Genomic DNA, 23102 nt, shown 5'->3' on the forward strand with positions numbered 1-23102 from the left:
AACAGCTTCACAATTGAAGGGGGCTTTCTTTAAACCTTTCATGCATGAATTATGACAACCTCAATCAGGATTTTTTTCTTAAGTATTTTTATTCATCTTTAGGCATGAAAAAAAGAGTTTTGAACTTCATTTTTTTTAAACATGTACTTTTCAAAGAGTTTTTTTTACATGTCCACTTAGGTGGACAACATACATTTTGACTTATGAATTTGGTATGGAGTGTCCAATGTAGTGGTTTATGTGCAAGTATACCATCGACACTGAAACAAATACAAGAAAAAGTCTAGGAAGAAGCTCCATACAAAAACATCCTACTTCGATCCTGCAAGCTAATCGGTCATACTGCATCTGGATTGTTGTGTGTCGTTAAAACCTTTCATCATACACTCTCTCAGCTGTCTCTCACCCTGACATTTATTTCTCCGGGGAAGAGCTGTTTATCCCCTTGTCCAGATCCACCTGTTTGATGTCCACTCTCCTCTGAAAGCACCACTGTGTTAGTATTGGCTGCTGAGCAGTTTGCCTCAGAGCAGCCAGGGGTCAAATATCTTATTTAAAGCCAAATCGACACAACATGGTTCTTGTTGACTTTCTAGGTTTGCTGATGATCCCATTCTGCTCACAGCCAAGCTTTTATTCATTTTAAAACAGCACCAGGCACCCTTTAGAAGCCTTTTAGAACTACTGATGCGGTGAGATCACAGAGAGTTTGGCGCTGTTGGCCTACAGAGACACCATCCATGCCTCTAATGGTAGCTCCACAGCTGATCTGATTGTCTTGTAGTACTCCTGTTGGATCGACTTTAAGTCAACACCAATTCCGCATTTCTCTCACTATCCATGTATCAATTTCCTTTGTGTCTCATTTTCATAATCAGTTAAATCCTAGTGATTCATCTCACGTATGTGAGTTTATAGCTTTTGGAGATAAGTTATAAACCATCTGCTGCCTGTTATTGATTTGCGGTTTGGTTACATAAGCCACATGCTGCTGATTCAAAACTACAGTTTGGGTTTTATTATAGTTTTTTTTTTCAAGCTTTCGTTTTTACCTGGATTCACCTCGGTAGTTAAAGCCACAATAATGTTTTGTAAAGATATGAGCTGAGCTTAAATTTCCAACCATCTGTTTCTGTCTCACTGTGAGAGCAGGTTTTACAATAGATTAAGACATATAAAGGATATAAATATGAATAAATACAGTGGATTAGGGAACAAAGAAGATCATCAAACACAGAGGCTGCTAACAAATTTGCATGCACAACTCTGATCTGAGGAAAAGTGTAAATTTGCTTACAACAGGGGTCAACTAACCCTGTGTGCAGAACATCTTCTAACCTCTGAGGATTTTCCTACCCTCCCTTCTTCCCTCTCGCTGTAATCAATAACAGCGGGACAAGAAGCAATGTCATAGTTTTATTTACCCGCAAACATGTCTGTGAACTGGCTGATCTAATCCATCAAGGAGTGTGAGGGATTTATATTCATAATAACAAGGGAGGTAGATATCGAAGTTGCACCGAGAGTCCCGTGGACTGAGGGCCCCTGTGCTTTGTTCCACCTTGAAGGTCAGGCTGCCTAGCTGCCTGATAGGCAATGAATGCCCATGTGCCAGGGCATGATCAAACATATTCAAATACTTGTATTTTCCAAGGCCTCTCCTGTATCTCATTAGTCTGTATTTGACTGTGAGTGACCTTGAGGATTGTAGAAAACATTCACAGGAACAAACCAGGATTTCAAAATGCATTATTTGTTCTCAAGTTCTTTTTGCTGACAGTTTAAAATGTTAAAGGTCAAAGATGATTGATAATTATCACATTTTAATGTTTGTGGGTGTGTGACTGCAGCTCTGGAGAGAAACTATATCTGATAAAGGTGAAATAAGAGATGTCTCTGAAAGGCACTAAATGATGAAGTGGTTCTCTCGCTCTTTAAAGATGGCTAGAAGAAATGAGTGAAGTCAGGCATGTCGCAGGTAATCACAAATGTAATTGCATCCATTTTGAGGTTAGCCATGGCACTTAGCAGCAGCTCATATCCTTTTCATTGATCTCACTGTAGAGAGAAACGATGAGACTCAGGCCAACAAACAAGTAAATCAAATAACCAAACAAGTAACTTTCCTGTGTAACCAAGGGGCAGGGTTTGGGTAAAGTTGGGGGGTTTATGGGGAAATGAACAAGCCTCAAGTGGCCACTAGAGGAACTCCAGTTTTTGGTATCTGCCTCATTTTTCAGCCACTGAGGTTGCTGCCTGGTTAAGTCAAAAAAGAGCTAAAAATTGAGCCAAAAAACTTCAGTTTAATACTTGTGATTTCTTTTATTAAGCCAACACTATTTCATCCATTAAACTGCTCACTGCACCAATTACCACAATTTATATTTCTCCAACAAAAGTAGCATTCCAACACCATCACTATTACAAAAATTACATTATGCTCTGTGCTCTAAAATGCAACCACTAATGAAACTAATCCTAACATGTAAATTCTGGAAAAGTATGATAGTTTCATGAGGCCACAACAGTATATTCAGCCATCAAATCAAAATGATACAGATACAGTAAAAGATGTCTAGGTGCAAAACAATGTTCATCACTACAGTACTAATAATTTAACTATCAAAAGGTCTTTTAAAAGGTAAAGATTTCAGACAGTAGGAGTGGGTGAAGGTTAACTGAGTGATATTTACAACATCCCATGTTTTCAGTCCACCAACCTGAGCCACAAGATTTTTGAAAGGCCACATAAAAAAATTCAATGCCCAAGCAGATATGTGACTATGTACATAAAATACAGTTTTTATACTTGCAATAGGCATCTGTTTGCGTGGGGAAGTGCATCTGCTGGTGCCTTTACATGATTTTATTGCTGAAGATGTGTGAAAGCAACACAAAGGCACACAGTGAATAAAGTAAATGCTTTCTATGTGAATGAAAAGGCAAATGTGTGCTTTAAAGAGCTACTATATACAACAACTGACAACGATTTATGGAATGATTTTCAGGATTTTGACTACTGTGTTTGAGTTGGATCAGTGTTCTCATCTACCAATGAATATTATCATATTTACACACAGGTTTTCTAGGTGAGTACACAAAAACTGTAATGAATATAAACAAATGGTACAACAGCAATTCTTTCCATTCACATAACATTGAGCAGTCCATCAGCAGTACTTCAGTCTGTTTTTAGTAACAAAGACTCCACCCTGTCAGAAATATGTTGAAAGAATCTCATTATGCCTGATATATATGATATAAAATCAGGTATAATATAAATGTGAATAATAAAGTGCTGCTAACGGGTAATTCTCCTCTAATTATGCATTTAAACATATGATTCAGCACTAATTGACAGCAACTTGAGAATTTACCTAAGCTGCACAGGTAAGTTAAGTAAAATAGATGACCAAAAGAGTTTGAGCTACTCAATACTGCAGAATTCAGAAATAAAAGCAGAAACACAGACCATAATGAAGTTGTTCTGAATGTTTGACCCAAGAAAGATGAAAGCGGTTTTTGAACAACGAAAGACAGACATTCATTTTAGGCCACATTTTTTCTTTTTCTTTCTTTTTGTTTTTATGAAAAAACGTTTGTTTGTCACTGAATAACAGCATGTAACACTCGAATGCATGACAGCTCTGAAGCCAATTCACCAGACTATGTTAGCTCAGAAGGTAATCTCACCACAAAGATACAGAGAGAGAAGATCCTACACCGAGAGAGAAGAAGCTCTCTGTCTGGATCAGGTTAGTCTAACCTGAAGCTGTACCAAAGGCTGAAAGACTGATGGTTGTATTAGACAGGCACTTAAACGGACACATTTTCTGGGTTTTGTGGGGCAGACTTTTGGTTTTGTGGCTGCTGATTGCGAGTGGGCACTTGTGTCATGGATGGATGATTTATGTATTCAACATTACTGCCAAGTTTAGCTCTCTGGTAGTGATCTGTGTAGATACTGTTCCCTATTTCCAATTTCTTCATTTGAACTTTGAAAAAGGAATGGTGTAAAAAGATAAATAAATACAGGAATGGAGAATAAATTTTGGTTCTTTTTGCATATTTATCTAGATATCATTTCCTCATGAGCAAAAATATTGTACAAAAAAATACATTGTTCTATAGTTTTCTACCAACAAAGAGTAAAAAGAGTAGTAGTTACATATATGTATAATTTGTGAAGAGTTGTTGCTAATTTAAATTTCATCATGCAAAAATTAACATTCTCATCATCTCACACCCAAATATCACAGTTTTTGTATGCAGTAACGTTCTCGGTAAAAGATACATAAATAACTTATTACTTTTCAGCAGAGTATTGGGACTTTTTTCTAAGGGCAGTGCCCCATCTGGTGGAGTGACATAGTCAAGTTGTACAGCATCAACAGTGCCAGAGTGTACAGTAACACAGCAATACAGTATGATCATTTAAAAAAAGACATTTTTTGCACAGTGAACTTAAGCTACAGCGCTCTTTAACCAGATAGTCGCAAAAAAATCACTGTAACAGGTGACAGAACAGCACATATCAGTAAAATATTTAGTGAGGGGGAAAAAAGATGTTAAAAGAGGCCAGTTGATTGCAGACTCGGCTTTTCCTTCTGTAAAAATAACTTTAAAAATATTAAAACCTTCCCCACCATCTAATCTCTCATCTGTATATTTTCTGCCAGGCGATGCGGTGCCCATCGAGTTCTCGTTTCTATGTGTGACATGAAAGCAGCAGCAGAAGACGTCGTGGCAGAGCGAATCACACAGGTCTGTTCTGTTTGGTGGTGAGGACACCTGAAATGTGGTGACAGTGTGAAGAATATACTATTAGTGTATCCGTCTACTTCTAGTCAGCAGACTCTTCTCCTTTGCTGTTGATCTGAGAAAGAGTTTGTTGGAAAGTTCAGTCCCAGACGCTCAGAGCTGCGAATCGGCTCCCAGGCTGTTGAGCTCCTCCGGTGTGTGCTTCTCTGCCATGGCAGCAGTCTGACGGAAGCCGGCCGCGATATCATCAAATGTCCGGCCCTTGGTCTCTGGCACTTTGAAGTAAGTGAAGATGAAGAATATGACCAGTAGCACAGTGAAAATGACAAAGACGTAGGGACCGCACGCGCTCTGCGAAGAGACACAAGAAGCAAAACAAAAGATATTAGATTGATCAACTTATTTCTTAGTACTTGGAAGCAATTCATCTTTCACAATTCTGTTTTGTATCTTGAACTCAGTATCATACATAAGCACTGATTGATTGTATTTGAACATGACTAAAATATCAACAAAATACACTTTAACAATAACGAAACAAAGGAGGAGTTGCTACAAACACAGACTTAAAGGTAAACTCATTTGATCCTACCTCAATATACAATATACATGTATAATTACATACAGTTATATAAGTCTACACACAAATTTCAAGCATAAAAATCCTAATAACCATAAAGCTAAATGTTGGGTTTTAACTGTGCCTGTCTGTAGAACGAATGAAATTTTTTGCTTAAAAAGGGCTCAACTCATATCTCAAATCTGGCTACAAAGTATGTGTTTCATTTACAGTGACAGACTCTTGGTATAAAATGAGGAAGTCATTATAAAGAAGAACCTAGTTCAGCTTTACTATTTGACACAACCGGTCCAATAAATTAAGTCAGTAACAAATGCAAGAGCCTATGTTTTTGTGATAGTTATGTACTTTTACTCACCGCAACATACTGGAAGCCCATTCCCACTATAAAGTTTGCAGTCCAGTTGGAAAAACCAGCGACAGCAATGGCTGAAGGCCTGGGTCCCTGTGAGAACAACTCTGCCACGATGAACCAAGGGATGGGACCCGGCCCGATCTCAAAGAATGCCACGAAGGCAAAAATGGCTACAATGCTTACATAAGACATCCATTTGAGTTGCTCCTGCAAAAATACAAAAGGAAAGTTTTTGAAAGTTGCACGTCAAAGTCATAAATCAGGTGACACTGAAGTGTGCCTTTGTCAGGAATACACCTACCAGCAGAGCCATAGCAATAGTCATGAGGATGGCTGATCCAGCCATTCCCAGCAGCCCCAGTAGGTGCAAAGACCTGCGTCCTGCTCGTTCTACGACAAACAGCTACAAACACAAAGAAATGAGGAGAAAAGTCAGTGTACCATATACATGCTTTGTATCACAAATCTGATTACAAGGGACCAGAATAATTTTTGAATTGTGCTTTGGTAGAACACAATCTGATGTTTTTGACACCTATAATGCTATTTTGTGTACTGCTGTACTCACCGACACCACAGTGAAAGCTGTATTAACCACACCGGCTCCAATGGTGGCATAAACGGGCTGCTCAACTCCAGCTTTCGCAAAGATACTAGTGGAGTAGTAGAAAACCTAAAAACAAACAAGTTGACATGTAGGTTGGTTCAGGATATCACCTCCTGATATCAACTTCACAATTTCAGTGGCAGTCTTTAGAGGGAATAATCTGAATGACATGTAGGTCTTGAAACTTACAGCGTTAATACCAGACAGCTGCTGGGAGAGCTGCAGCATGACAGCAATGAGCAGGGGCTGACGGTAGAGGGGCGAGCGGAAAAGCTCCAGGATGGTCACCTTCTTCTCCCTCATCATCTGCCGGCTCTCCTCCTTCATTTCCTGCATGTCAGCACTCACATCAGTGGTGCCCCGGAGCTTCTTCAGCACTGAAACATGTAAGAAAAAAAACAACAGATGATTTAAAATGAACTTATGTTTACACATATGCCGGCTTGTATGACTTGTATGTATGTGCTCACCGCATTTGGCCTTGTTCTCTTCGTTCTTGTTGATGAGCAGGAATCGGGGGCTCTCTGGGCAGAGAGGCAGCAGGATGCACTGTATCACAGCAGGGATGAAGAGGAAAGCCAGGAGGAGAGGCCACAAGTTCTCGTTTCCCATGATCACTTTTAATCCAAATATCTAAAACCCACACAGACACTAATGAACCACCTGCATAGCTCCTAGCAACCACCAGTAGAAACAATTTATCACAGGATAAGACATATCACAAGACAACGAATGCCACAAATACATATTCACCAACCTGTGCAATGAGGATTCCAATGACAATGCCCAGCTGGTGTAGCGTGCCCAGGGCTCCTCGTAGGGCTGTTGGGGAAATTTCACCCACATACATGGGCACGAAACCTGTGGAGAGGCCACAGTACAGCCCAACCACAAAACGGCCAACGATGAGCATTTCCCACGACTTTGCCATCTTTGAAAAACCCATCAGAACGGCCGAGATAAAAGCCAGAATATTGGCCATGAGCATAGAGTTCCTCCTGTAGACATCAAAGAACAAGATACAATTTAGACAAATTAAATGCAGGCAGGCTCTCAGCAAAGGACTAACATGCTGTTTAATACTAGCAGTGACTCAGTATGTTGTTTACCTTCCCAAGCGGTTAACAAAGAGTCCTACTGAGAATGAACCAAAGATGCCACCGACAGAGAAGACAGAAACAGCGATGGACCACACAGCTGTCAGGGAGTTTTCAGGAATGGGCTCATTGTAACGGTGATACCACGTTTGATTGATGAAGTTCTCAATAACCTAAGAAAGACACATTTCATTGTTACTTTTGTTTCCAAGGATTATAAACAGGATAAAATCTATCATACAGAATCATTTAATACATCCACAAGTCCCACTGTTGTCATAGTTGTAATGTGATCATTCCATGTCTGCATCAGATCACACGCTTGAGATTTTCCTCTTCTGAACCCTGTCACATAGCTGAAATGCCACTTTACAGCCAGCTGATGGCAGCACTGTATAATCACCAGCATTTCCTGGCCACCAGGAAGTTTATCAGACTCGGGTGTCAGGTTTCACATCCCCTCCCTTCACTGTGTCACCACATCCCAGACAACTTTGTTGACAAACACACCCAGGAGTGCGGGTGACGGTGCTTAAAAAGCAATGCCTGCTTCTGTTTCTGTGTGTCACGCTGACACCTCTGGCATGATTCAAGAAGGTCACTACCCAGTCCACAACGCCCTGTAAATGACTTCACCAGTATACTTCTACTGCAACCAAAATCTAAGTCTGGATAATGTGCCTTTGAGCTCGTGCAGCACATTTTTTGAGGCACTCTGCAGTTAATCTAGTCCCGGAGATCGTGATGTACTAGAGATCAGTGACGGCATGTGGAAAAAAACAAACAAACTCTGAGATGTCCTTATTAGCAGTTATGAATAGGAGGCTTTGGCTTGTCAAGGGCTTTTCTGTAGTGGATGGATACATATTAAATGACACTCTGACACTGTTAACACGGAGCCTGGGTCACATCCACTATCAACTTACACTCACAAGACCTTGTTGGTGATAAGTATGTATGGTATCATATACTGTACTGTCCCCCTGGCCTTCATCCCATCACGTCTGCCCTTTAAAAAGAACACGTTCACAGAGTTTATGCAAGCAGAGATCGAACATAAATAAGTACTTTACTTAAGTGCTGTAGTTTAGCAAAGCTGATGGAAAAGAGCAAAAGTGTAAGGAGAAAAGTATGTATTTACACATGATCTCCATCAGCTTTTACGTTCATATGAAGCTGGTTGCACACAGTTGTTTACTTATGCATTCAGAATTACAGAGCAACACAATCTCTCATTTGGTAGTAAGACATTTTAAGGTAAGACTTTATTCACTGTCTTAAAAGGAGATGTACTATGCAAAGTCGTCTCTTTTTGGTTTTTTCATTACATTCGCAAGTCAAAGACCAACACAGTATAACTTTTTTTCCTTTATCCTTGGATTAATAAACGAATATCTTAATAAACTGCTGCTTTTTTAAAATTCCTCTGAAACGTTGTATTCCAGTTCTGTTTCAAGCACGGTTGTGTTTGTATTACCAGCTTTATTAGCACTCCTATTTCACTGGTCCATGAAATAGGACACCATGACACCATCAGGGAAGGTGCTGTTCCCTAAAAGGGGGCGTGGCCAGCCTATCTGCTTTTAAAGCTACAGACAATAAAACGCAAAACCTGTGGAACAGAAATAAAAACCAGAGGTAAACTGGTATGAACTAGGTATGAGCTGAAGAGTGAAAGGCACATCCTGGGCACAGGTGAATCTTAAATTAAGTTGCAAGGCTCCCGATTTGATCTCTACCAACTCCCAAAGGAAAGCATCTGGCTCATTAGGCTCCTAAATGCTCAAACAACTGTCAACTAACTTTGTTTTGAAATTTGTGCTGGACCGTGTAGTTTTTCTGTGGGTTTTTGAAGCTTCATCACTGCCTGCATTAACAGTTTGATCTGAAAAACCAAAGAAAGAGCTCTGCAAAACTAAAAGCAAACTCCAGGTTTAAGTAATGAAACAGTGTTTTCAACTCTACAAACAACATCTTATACATGTTTTTCCACTGCCATCTTTTAATGGTTACTTTAAAACTCTCACTAACTTTAACTTGTTAGCGACAAATTACAAGGTGGCCCTTGAAAAGTTACATAATTGGTTCTTGTTCTCTAATCTCAATAGGCTACACAATCCAAACCACCAGCTGGCCTAAAGTACACATTGTGAAAACTGTCTATTCATGCTGACTGGCCTTCAGCCTTGGTGATGAAACTGGTTGGGGACCAGGCTGTCAAGGTAAGCAATGTATTCAGCACGCACAAAAATACTGAAAAAGGCAACAATAATATAGTTTCTCTTGTTTTAAGACCTTTCTAATTAAAAAGCACTAAAATAGATGTGAACTACATAGTTATATTGTTTCAAAAGGAGAAATCTTTAAAGAAAAGTGAAACACCCTCCCTCCTGCAATACATCCAATGAGCCTACATTCAAGTGTTGATCAGGCAAACATTCAATGGCTGCAGCACAGCACAGCCTGAACAAAGCCCTTGAAAAGGCGTATCTAATCAGAGACACTCCAACACAGTACAAGGCTTTAGGTGACACGCTGTAGGTGATTATATGATGATGAACACGTGTTGCTAATAGTGTAGAGAAAGATTTGAATACTATTAGCAACAATTTGTGACGTTTTATTCTTGAAAATAACATAAGACTGTGTGCAGGTCTAGATCACTTTTTAGCAAATAAGGACAAGCTTGCGTCTGTCAGAGTCAATCAACAGAAGATGAACTCAGGCAAATTTTCAGCTAAAATCCTTCACCCAGCTTCTTAGTTGTGACGATTTAACACATTTTATAGTTTATGCGCTTTAATTATTTTTCTTTTACATATTTTAGACCACATTAATATCATGATAACCTAATATGATAATCAGACTCTTAGTTTTATTTCACGTCACACTTTTATTAATATTAAAGGAATTTAGTGGACTGAAAGCTTCTCTAATTGACAAGGGTCCTTCATATCAAGGTTGAGCATAACAGAGAACAGCTCAGTTTAGGAGGGTCTGTCTGGGCCTCCTTCCTAGTACCTCTGTGTGGGTCAAAGATAACATAAAAGGAGTGGAGCTCTAGCCTGTCTGGAGACACACCTATTACCTGCAGAGAGTAGTCTGAGTAGCCATAGGGTGTGTTCAGACCAACGCAAACTGAGCTGACAGTAGTTCTCACACGCAATGCGACACAGGCATTCCTTAAGAAATGAATGTCTTTGCTGTACCTTCCTGTTAATAAATCGACTGTCTGACTTAGTCTTCTGGGGGGCTTTGGAACATTGTTTTGTGATCTCTTTTTGTTACGGGGATAAGTCACTGTCTGCCTCCTAAATTTAATTTCTAAATTTCATTCTCAAGCATTTGCCAGCTGGCTTCTGGTCAAAAGAGGTCCATGTTTGGGCATAGACACTCTCTGTTGCTCTCTGTTGATCCAGATGTCCTTGGACCCATTAGGCCTAAATTCAGCTATTATTACCTCACCTCTTAACCTACACCCTCCCTTTTCTGCGATGTTCTTCAAGGCAGCAAGTGAATTAACAGCCAACTGTGGAACAAAGTTGGATAGCTGGAAAGCACTTGATTGGCTTGATTGATTTCTGCAGACCCAGAGATTCTGGAAGTTTTTTGGAAACCCTGGTTATTTTATGGTTATTCTGAAGGCTGTACTTTGTGTTCCTTCGTCTCATATGACAATAAACACTGAACGAACACCTGTTGAAACCAAAAACTTTCAATTTGAACCTTTATGACAACAGCCTCTTGTTCATGCCTCACTCTCCTTTAGCTTTTTGTAATAAGACAGTTTACAGCTCACCTCCTGGGGGGCGTTGATAACACCTGTGTTGTAGCCAAACTGCAGGGAGCCAATCACCGCAGTTCCAACACTCATCAACAATGGAAGCGTTATTTGCTGAAAGAGAACAGGGAAAATATTGTCAGTAAAGATACCAGTCTGACCAGTTAATCACATTTTACCATGTGTCCATGAGCTGGCACAGAAAATCCCACAGATCTCAGTTTACTGACCACGAATGGAATTGATTACAAGTACATTTTCCACCCTGATGTAGTTATTATAATGTTTAATGAACACACTGTTAAGATTTCCTGAAATATTTTAAAGACACTTAATATACTGCTACAGTACATAAAACTGTGAATATGGAGCATAAAAGATGTTCATTCCAAACAGACAAACAGAGAAAAAAGAGAAATCCACCGTCGAGCTGTAACTATGTCTGTTGAAGACATTATTAACAGACTGAGATGAATAATGGATCATACAAATATTTTTAGGTCTGAGGGGGGTCACAGGTTTGTCCTTTCAAAAGCTTTCCAGATTTCTGAGTAAAGCTGCCTTGTGAAAAACGTCCAGGTCAGACTCAGGTCTACTGATCTTATTGTCTGTGCTCTTATTCCTGTTATTACAGAGTTCATTTTTAGCTTGATCTCACCAGAGCCCAGTAGATTAGAAGAATACCAAGAAGTTAACAAACCAGTGCATGGTATGTCGCTCTCAGTTTCCAGTTCGCTGACAGGGAAGCAAACGCCTCGAGCTACTGTCCACCAACACTAGGGCTGCCACGATTAGTCGACTAGTCACGATTACGTCGACTATCAAAATCGTCGACGACTGATTTAATAGTCGACGCGTCGTTTGAAGCTTTGTAAGATCCCAAAAGACGCAGGAATAAGTAGTAGGATTTAAGAGTGTAATAACGGACTGAAACAGAAGATGGCAGCACTGCATGTACAAGGATGCCAGCTGCCGTTAAACCCCGAAGAAGAAGAAGAAGAAGCTCTGTCCCAGAATTCATAGCGCGGCCCAGCTCAGTTTCCAACAATGGCGGCAGCTAGTTAGTTTTAATATTACTCTTATTATTCCTTCTGGGTCACAAAATAAACGTTTAGCATTTTTTCAGGCGATAATGTAGCTGTGCAAACCTCAAATATCTGCTCAGTTTATCAAGACACCACATATTTTCGGAAGCGCTCCAACGTTTTCAGAGACGTCTGTTACCCACTAGCTCGATAGCTAGCTGGGGGCAAGGCTCACTAGAGCCCGTGAGAACACTGGACTCCCGGCAAATCGGTTTCAAACCCACCGCCGTCTTTCGCTACTCAGGTTAAACATGATATATAAGTCACTTAGATAACTTAAAAATGTTATTGTTTGGCTTTTTTTTTGTATTTTATTTGTTCCTGAGTAAATCGGTTTGGCTGAGATTAAAGTTATAGTTTTTACACAGCTGAATAAACATCAAGCAGACAACTGATTATCAGAAGTGTGAGATGCTCAAGAATATACTCCGGTGTCCTGTTATATTTTAGATAGCAAGGAGTTTATTAAACTTTACCGAAACAATCTGCAAATTTCATTAAAATTTAATAAACTATCATCTTGTCTTTATTTTTAGTTAGCACATACCTTAAACACTTAAAGCTGTAAGCTAATGATAGTTATATAAGAGCAGGTGCATGCTGGTGCAATAAGCTGTACGTTGTACGTCCAATGGATGCATGATCTGATTAGTCGACTAATCGCAAAAATAATCGGTGACTAGTCGACTATCAAAATAATCGTTTGTGGCAGCCCTAACCAACACTGACCCCTTTTATCATTTCTGCGTCAGCTAACTGTGCATATGACCACCTCTGAGTGCTAGTTTTCTGAAAACATCGGTTAAACTGTATACCTTAACATTGCATTTTCTTATTTATCTCAAAAGGCTTCACATACTCAAGATTAAAATTCGATTAAATCCAGTGTTGCTTACTATTCCAATCCTTCATTTCCTTAAAACCAGTCATCTTGTTGATGATTAATGTTTTTGTTTCCTACCCCGCGTGATTCATGCCAAATCCTTTGGTACAGTGATTCATAACAGATACCTTCCTTGTATTTTGGCAACAAAGGATCTGACCTTTATGAGAGTAGATGTCACCTCAAAGTGTCATTGTTTTAACTTGAGTATCCTGAAGAAACCTAGTTTTAGTTTGAAGTATTTTTATATTCAAACCCACTGAACTGATTAAGAGATGACACAAATCAAGGATCTCTCCTTCGCTTAGCTATTACATTTTTTAATAATCTCGACTCCACCTTGAAACACCAGCAGAAAAAGTTTCCAATGGCCATTCAAGTCTAAGAAGTCAAGCTCATAAAATGAACAAACATGAGGTAAAAAGGAGGTGAAAAATCACCTTGTCTTAAGGTTGTTAAAGTCTTTAACATGGAGCAGTGCAGAATGACATTTGTTCCTAATTTCACGGCCAGCGAATTTACAAAGATAATCAGGTAGAAAATTTGAAATACATTTCACATTGCTCTTACCAAGAACTTTTATGAGGAAACCATAATAATGTGCCATTGTCCACATCTCAGTGATGTTCTACAACATTCCGATCTGGTGACCGAAAATCAATCGTGGTTTCGTGACTACCATTTCAGATTACTTCTATTCTTATCACTCTGGTGGAGGCCATCAGAAGACTGTCAATTATGGCCAAAAAGGAAAGCAACACTCAGATAGGCTGTGGCATTTAAAGGTGAATGAATAGGGGCCCAAGAGTTGCCAAGAAAAGATTTCCTCATGATTGCGCCATCAGTCACCTGAACTGCTAACACAAGGCTGATTGGTTCCATTGATTTGTGTTGTTGAGCGAAATGCCTCAGAACTGAGATTCTTCTGATAAGCCTATGTTTTTGGTTTCATATCATAGCTGCCCAATTTCATTTAACTTCAGCCTGCTGAAGCCTTGTATTTCTCTTGGCTGGTATAAGTGTAACCTCACATGGCCTGCCTGTCTGCTCATTCATACATTATTCTTACACTCACTGTTTAAATAATCCTCTCTGATTAATAATCCCCTTCCTTAAAGTCGTTCTTCTCTTTCCGCTTGCAAAAGCTTAGGTTTAAACAGCAGGTGACCAGAGATAATCTGCTTACAATTTAGGTGATCATATCCTGCCACCAAGTAGATATTGTTTCCTAGAAAGTTGATTCTGTTCATCTAGACGATGTGAGAGGAAGGAATGTTTACTCACTCATCCAAGTGACTGATGAGTTACGAAATGTCTTTTCTTCTGAAAGTGCAACATCCAGATCAACCGAATCGACTTCCTGGAATTTCCTTGCTTGAATGACTGAGCATGCATCAAGATCAGAGAAAATTTGGTTTAAAAGGGGGATGAAGAGAAAGATGGCACCAAGATTGAGTATAACATTGATAATCTTTAACTGTCACTTATGCAAAGATACTTGACTTGAAAAGCACAGAACAGTTCTCCTGAATTAAATCTTTTTGATATAGAAATATTTATCAAATTGACAAATGAAGTTGCAGAAGTTTGTGATTACTTAATGAGCTCTTTTTTTTTGGCTTTTTTGCATCTTAGCATCTTTGTGGGTCATAAAATCAAAACAGATTGGTAAAAGAAGCTTTCAGTAGTTATTCCAGCCTAATTTCACAATATTTTCCAATGACGAACATTTTTAAAGGAACAAAAAAAACAACAACAAGAAAACAGCCCAACAGGTTTCTTTTTAAAAAAACAAAACATTCCTCATAAAGGATTTGAAAGGACTGCGCCTGTAATCAGCTCTGTAATGCTGCAGGTATTTAAACACAGGTATTCTTTGTGTTGTAGGCAGCTTGGTTACATCTAAAACTGTTTTTTATGCTCCTCCAGAGCAGGAAGAAGAAAAAAAGTCTGTGTGTGTTTTGAGAGGCAGTAACTTAAGCTCTGCTCAAACCAAAGAAGAAAAGAAAAAAATGAGGGCTTGGCTGAAGTCATTTACAGACCAGCCTACGCCTCTGAGCCAATAGCAGCTCTTCTCGGGAGCATGTCTAGAGAGGGTCACTAGGTTCATACATGTGTGTATAAACATAGATATACACGCTCTTTTCAACACTGTGGGCAAATGAGCAGACCAATCATGACTGATGTCTCTCAGTTACAGCTACAAAAAAGAAAAGAGGCAATTCAATGACCTACCAGCTGTTTTTTTGTTTTTTTTTACTCTAAACAGCTAAATCTTCACTGCCCCCTTTGGGGAAAAATCATGCTTTGAGTTTGTTTATGTGCCCTTTTGGGAACAGCTGCAATTATCTGCAAAAAAATGTAGAGTTGCAAAAAAAAGTAGGGAGAGCAGCATATGTCCAAGTGAAATTGAAAACCCTTTCTGTAACATCTTTACCTTCAGCTTATAGGTGTTTCTGTGCAAGCCAGCCATTTTTATCCAAACATATACTTGACATCACTTTTTCAAAATATGTAAGGCAGCTTTCACCTGTGTTTACATTCATAAATGGACTCTTTATGTTTGTTTATGGCTCAGAAAGGCATGACAAGTGCTGGTCATCACACATTGCATACCACAGCGTTTAACAGTCGGCTCTAATTACAGGAATTCACACTCTGGGGCGGTGCTACCACGAATATTCAAAAGCAATTCCAAAGAACTGTAAAAGAAAATGTAGAAAAGATAACTGTGTCTGTGACATTAACAGAAGACAGACAGAACTTAACATGCACTTTTCAGATATAGATGAAAAAGTTTTGAGTTTACAAGTATGCCATTAAATGCTTATAAATCTTTTTTTTTTACTTTCAAAAGTATAAAAAGAAGGAATCTTACAAAGAAAACACAAAACATGGATCCTGGGGTCAAAGTATCATTACTTTCCTCCTCCCACACCCTTAAATATGGTCTAGATATATGCAAATGTTCTCTCTTTGCATGGACAAAGTAAAGCAGCCAAATGCATGTGCAGTGAGGAAAAACCTGCCGAGTCATGGCTGTGTTTATGGTAGCCCTGGTTGCTTAGCAGCCCTTAGCTTGCTGCTCTTCCTGAGTGTAAACAGAGATCAGAGCTCATAAAGAATTATTAAAACAAACTGCTGAAATGGAAAAGCACAAAATGTGGATTTGAGCAAATATTAGCACATTAGCAGCTCCCATTCAACCATGCTGCTCCTTTTCTTAGCCCCTAGAAAAACTTTAGGCACTTTCACTGTATAAACGTCTAAAAGACATAATGATTTGTTCCCCAAATTAGGATCTATGCAACCACACAACAACAACAACAACATCCAGAACCTTCTAAAAAGTTGAAATTCAACAGACATGAATCATGACATTGAATCTTCTCTTCCTACAACTATTTTTTAAACAATATAGTGTCTCTTTGTTCAGTTAAGCATCTAATCTGCTTAAACACAAAAAGCCAAAGGAGGAAAAGGAAACTTGAGCTCTGATAAACAAAACCAGCTGACATGAGGGTGACGTAAAACTTTGAAACCGCAGGGCGTTGTGATAAAATAAATATTTAAAGAAAATCTAGGGTTTGGCCACAAAATAGTGTCAACAGGAAATCCAACAGTGCTGCAAAAACCACTGAAGCAACGAGGTAACTGTTTACAGCTATTGTAGCTGCAGCAACTATAAAAATAATACTAACCAGTTCTATATAGTGCTAAAGAAGAAGACCTTTTACAGATACAAGAAAGTTAGCGATCAAAATATGCGTTCTGCAGAAGCAATTATTTATAATTTATAAACATATCACACTATTTTTTAAATAGTGCATCTTACTTATTGACCTAGTTACAAGATACTGAACTAAAAGTACATTTCCCTTTTACATGTAGAAGTGTAAATATGCAGAAGTGTAAACTCAAATCAGACGGAATTTCTTCAGAAGCAGGTATGTGTGTGCCGAATATGAGGAGATAATTTCACTTAAAAAAAACCCAACAGAAGTCTGAAGCCCTGAGCATTTTTTTAAAAACGGGGCCATCGGAAAAAAGTCCATCTAGGCAGTTGTAACATTTTACTCCCTGCCAAAACTCAATAGGGTGTTTTGTACACTGCTGAATCTGTAACTCATCACAGCCACACTCCAAGAGGTTTCTCTCTCGTCAGTACGTGCTAGAGTCATGGTTTGGTTTACACACCTACCATCACGTCCCTCCACCACTCCAGGTCACCGCTGCAGTCTCAGCTTACACTGCTGTAGGGAACCCAATATGTGCCCTCCTCCTAAAGTCACCTGACTGAAACAGCACATCGTGCTCTGTGAGCACTGTTTCCAAATAAATTCCATGCTTCTTATAAGGAGAAAAAGTAAAAATACACCCTTGACATTATAATCTGGACCTCACAGCCCAGACACTATAGCAGACACAGATGCTTGCACTGTATTTATTATGGTATGTAAACTCCAAAGTAGTTTCATTCTATGCATGTTATGCAATTAATAACACATGACATAAATACTGCAATAATGACAGTTTAGCTTAGCAGATCCTAATATGGAGTATACTCTACTGTTGTTGTTTCTGTTACAGTTGTTGTCATGTGAGATACTAGTCACCTACATGTTTGTCCTGTGACCCTTTACTGTCATCCTTAAAGAAATTGTTTACCTCTAAATGCTGTATACACTTAAAGTAAACAACATTTCAAGAGTGCCCGTTAATGCCTTATCTACCAGTACCAATGAAATTTCTGCCAAGCTCAAGTGAGATCAGATAAAAATGTATTTATAGCTGTGCTCTATGCTTGGGAATGTTAGTCTCACCATTGAAAGCTGTACACTAATAATGTGTATGTGGTCCTTTATTTACTATATCATCTTAAGTTGGATGTCAGCTGTTAAATGCAAAATAAACACCAGGAGACACAAGTCAAAGTTTAAATAACTGTTCACATGTTCCAAAGACTAAGCATCATTGTCAGTATCAGTATATTTAAAAGAAGGAATAAGCAAATAGGTAGAATAGTAATTACAATAAATACACAAATATTGATGCTGGATGGGTATTAATGATATAATTCTTAGACAAAGAAATAAAAGTGTATTTCTGGGCAGTAAATACTGCATAATTTAGTCCTATATCTTTTTAACCTGCATAAATAAATGAATACAACAGACAGTTTGTGCTGTTTCTGCTGGACAGTCAGAGGTGACACCAGACAATTAAAGGTCAGACATAAAAGTAATGCCCTTGGTCAGATCTGATTTGTTAAATAGAGCTGATCCCAGTGGAAAAATGATGTCAAAAGAAACCCAAAGGTACACTGTATTTCAACAGTAATTTGCAGAGTGACCAGAGGTGGGAGTGATGCAGTACAGTGAGCACTAATGAAGTGAATTAAACATGAACTCCTGCTTCCCTGTTCATCTCAATTAAACCCCCCCTGGATCTCTTAATCCCTAGTTTTACAGTAAAGCCTCATTATGCCCCATTAATACATGGCTGACAGTTACATTATAAGACATACTGAAGAGAAGTAGTCACGCAGATGAAAGTTAATCTACTGGACTGTCTTAAAGACAGCAGGAACTGGGTATTGCCTGAAAGGCTGAGGACGTAGAGGAATCAATCGGGTGCAATTAAGTCTGTACAATGTGAGGCTGTTTTTTGGCACTGGATTCCCAATCAAAATACCTGCTGTTATGTTAAGGCTGTCAGGAATTTGACATTTTAAAGGGCCTCTCATTTAAACCAGAGCAGCCATATACTTGTTCCCAAACAGCATTGCATTCTTTGTAGAGAGAAATAAAAAGGCTGGGGAGACTTTTCAGTTCAAAACAAACCTGTCATTCAGGATTTTTTTTCTCTAGATGATGACGATGGCAGGAAAACCAACATATTTCATGTGCTTTAGTTGCCGGCTTAACCAAAATTTGATTTAAGATAAGAGTAAAACTGAATCAAGATTAAAAAAAGGAGATAAAATAAAATGAAGTTGTGTAAGTTGGAACTACAAACCACAAATTCACAATCAATGACAAAGTTCAATGTGAGAAATCAACAGGACCACACTTAGTACTTATAACTCTTTCTACAGTTGGTTATTTCTGTAAACAGTCCAACGCAATGCTAAGCCAGGCATGAAAATCCTGAGCACGAGCTATCGATAAGCCCACATGTGCACAACTACAGTGCTGGAAGTAACAAATCGCAAAGATGACATGAAAAGCGTCTGTGAGGAGAAAGCTCCAAGCTTCACAATCCTGGAGTTGGCAACTGTGTATTCCCTTGGTGAGCTCCCACTCTCTCTGGAAATCTGATGTGTTCATGTCACAGTGGAAAGTGGGAACAGTGAGAACTTTTCCCATCATGTCAACTGCAACCCATCCAGCTGATAGGCCACAATAGCACGAAGCAAGCAGTGGGAAAAAAGCATGAAGATATGAACAAACAGCTAAGGAAACATTTTCTGACCACCATGTCAGACTGAGCTGCCCTGGTGCAGCTCCACTGGGTTTAAATGGGCTTATATCAATGAGAAAGTAGGAGGGGGAAGAAGATTGAAGTCCTTTGCCTACATGCCTCACTGTGTTGCATGCAAATGGTGACCAAAAAGCCACACGAGGACAGAGACAAGGTTATCAGGCGGCAGATAAGTCCGGCTTACTTCCTGAACAATGAGCATCACAGTCTATAACGAAAACTGAGTGATACCTTTAGACTGTCTAATCACCAGTCTGAAATCCAAAAACATGAGCTGATAATTGATTAGGCAATTAGTAGATACTGACAATAGTTAGATTTCATCACTCATGTCACCAATCTGGACAAGTTGAGCAAAAGTACCCAAAATGTGCTTGTTAGTTTTTTGCTTTTAATCAGTGTAAACTGAAGATGGAGCAAGTCTGAAATCATCATATGACTGTCTGAGAACGGATCTTGCATATTTGGTCCTTTTTATCCAAAAAGCAACGAATTGATACCTACACAATAACATTTATTTGAGACACTTTTTAAAATTTGACAGGTTGTAAAAAATGAAACTGTACAACAGCATGATAATTAGTGAGAGAAAATAATTCACACATCTGGATACATGAATAATAATATGTAAATTATATGTAATATTCAACTGACAGGATTGTTGATTACACAGTTGTTGTTTGACTTTTTATTACATGTTAGATTTTTATTTTTATAACATTAATATCGTTATTATTATTATTATAGCCTCAAGTATCTTGATGCATTCTCAATCATCCAGGAAAGTAAATCTCCAAAAAGTTGATTCTGTTCATCTGGACGTAGCGTTTTGTGGGAGAAACGTTTCGTCACTCATCCAAGTGACTTAAGTGACCTCCCAGCCCATTGTTCCTTCAGTGGGCTGGTTTCACTCATTATGCAAATGTACTGTTTATAAGATTGGGGAAACCTGCAGTCAGCTGAGACTGAAGAAGTCACCTGGATGAGTGACGAAACGTTTCTCCCACAAAACGCTACGTCCAGATGAACAGAATCAACTTTTTGGAGATAGCCTCAAGTAGCAACGGCTAAATTGATTCAAGACCTAGAGCACATGGCATATTGACATGAATTATTTTTTGCTTTGAGATTATTTTGCTATCACTTTTTCTGCTGTAAACATTTTAATGTATAATGTCCATGTATGTGTATATATGTATTTCAAGCAGGCTTTTTACAGGAATAGACTCCCTAAGCTACAGACTGCAGTGACAAATAGTGCATCACAACTGCACACACACGTATAGAAGGCTGACACATGGCAGTGCCTCTCATCTTGTTTCAAGGAAGAATTCAATCATAAAAAATCCCCTATTAAAATTATGGCATCAAATACTGAATCATAATCCACATTTTGTGCGGGTACCTAAAGAAATACTTTATATTAAATATTAATCAACTTTGACTTTAAGTTCAGGAACAATATCGTGATATTGATATTTGTAGTAAAACAAAGTTGTTTCCTTGGGTGTAAGACACTGCAAAGCCTTTACTTTGGAATGCTTTTTTCTTTGTTCCCGTTGGAAAATTTTGCAGTATAGTGTTACGTGGATTGGGGTTTTTCCTCCATATACAAAAACTGACACAACCCGGGGAGCTTTTGAACTTCCACTAAAGGAAAATTACAAGAAGCATAATTTTTTTTTTATCAGCTCTTTTACAAGTGTATAATTTTCTTCATTGTCTTGTAGTTATTGGGACAGCAAGACACAATAAAAGAGCGTAAGGAGAGTATGATCTTCCATTTATGCTTTTTTGCATTTACAAAGTGACAAAGTGAGGGAGTTGCAAAAGTTAAAAAGCTTCATTCAGATAAAATACCATATTTCAAATGACACCTCTTGGCACAAATATTTTAGGCCCTAACACACACACACACACACACACACAAATATACATATACATATATACACACACACACAAGTAGTATTATATTATTATTATTATTATTATTATTTATTTGGTTGTTTATGTTGCCTCAAAAGTGTCACAGAAACTGGGCTGGACCCTGAATGCCCCAAAATACCGCATGGCAATGACTACCACAAGAGCAACGTGACGCACAACAGAGCGCGATAACCCTTAAAAGCCCCTAATTAATATCATAGTAATAACATAATAGACCATAACTAAGGTTGTGCGCAAATAACCCAATAGAAACATGAAAATGCACTTAAAACGGTGACTTGTAGCAGTATAGCAGGTCACCCGGTTCACCCCAGAATGTAAATATTAGCTGCATCCTCGCGGACGCCACATTTAGGAGAGGCGCCCTGTTAGCGCTGAAGCTCTCGTACACGGACTGAACGAAGCTAACACAGACCGGACAGGTTTGACAAGGAGTGAACCAGTGAAGTGTAATTACCTTTCCTTGATCCATGGCAGTGCAGGGAGTTATTTCTTCTTTTTCCTCTTCTATTTCTTCTTCTTCTTTGTTTCGGCTTTTCTTTTGTCGGAGCTGAATACGATGGAACAACTTCCTGGGGGTGTCCCGGTGGGTTTCGTTCACAAATCAGTCATCCCCAAAAGTTTTTGTTCCGTGGAAATGACCTCAAACTTCAGTCCAGTTCTTTTTGCTTTCTTTCCTATGAAGAAATTATTCAGAGGTCTTTCTGTGATATAAAAAGAAAAAAGCCGGGGAAGCTGTGGCTGGAGACCCGCTCCCGTTATTTGCCTCCTGCTTCTTTTGTAACTTACGAGCTTCAGCAGCTTTTTTACAAAATTTACAGCTTCGGTGCTGGGTAAAGTTTTCCAGGATGAATCCTAAGTGTCTTTTGATGCTGGAGTAGTGCCGCTGTCACGATTATGAAAACAGCTCTTAGGCACATGAGCTGGTTTAGTGTTCATATACAAATTGTTTCTGACGCAATAAGTAGTAGGCGTGGAGGAGGTTGGTCCTGTTTGCAGCCAATGATGGGCATCACAGGCAGGGAGGACGCGTGGTGAGACTGCACGCACGCTGTGGTGGAGGTTGAGTTATGACTGTCGTACTTTCTTGTTGAATTTCAGATCAAAAATGTAAGTTTCTAGTGCTAATTCTTTCAGCTGTTTTTGCCAATAACTACAAAATTAATATTTTCTTTAACGTTCGAAGTGCATATGAAAAGATAGATAGATAGATAGATAGATAGATAGATAGATAGATAGATAGTATTGTGTTATTCCCAAATAAATATAAAATCGTACAGTCTATGATAAGCAAACAAAATACTTAAAGTAAAAGTGCCATGTGCTCATAGTGCAGGCCATATATTGTGAATTTTGTATACACAACACTGGGAAAAAAAAACAAAGAATATAAAACAAGAATTCTGGCAGGGGCCAGTGGTATCCCTCAATCTACTAAATATGCCGATGGTATCAATTTGTCTGTTCGTTCTCACTTCGTTCTAAAGTTATCACATTTACAAGATTTTCAAAAAAAAGCCTGA

At 38.8% G+C, this 23102-nt stretch overlaps 1 protein-coding gene across 1 annotated transcript; it reads right to left on the reverse strand.

Moving 5' to 3' along the window:
• Nucleotides 1-2302: 2302 nt before the first annotated feature.
• slc2a1b (solute carrier family 2 member 1b) lies at nucleotides 2303-22504 on the reverse strand. The gene is made up of 10 exons (XM_040006228.1): nucleotides 22037-22504; nucleotides 11200-11295; nucleotides 7413-7573; nucleotides 7061-7301; nucleotides 6774-6936; nucleotides 6493-6680; nucleotides 6265-6369; nucleotides 5998-6099; nucleotides 5700-5903; nucleotides 2303-5112 (listed from the first exon to the last, which is right to left on the reverse strand). Exons 1-10 carry the CDS (start codon nucleotides 22049-22051, stop codon nucleotides 4915-4917), a joined length of 1473 nt encoding a protein of 490 aa, XP_039862162.1. The 5' UTR covers nucleotides 22052-22504; the 3' UTR covers nucleotides 2303-4914.
• Between the last annotated feature and the right edge of the window lie 598 nt (nucleotides 22505-23102).

This window comes from Simochromis diagramma, unplaced genomic scaffold (genome assembly GCF_900408965.1).
Source record: "Simochromis diagramma unplaced genomic scaffold, fSimDia1.1 OVJJ01000320.1, whole genome shotgun sequence".
In the NCBI taxonomy this organism is placed as follows: Eukaryota; Metazoa; Chordata; class Actinopteri; order Cichliformes; family Cichlidae; genus Simochromis; species Simochromis diagramma.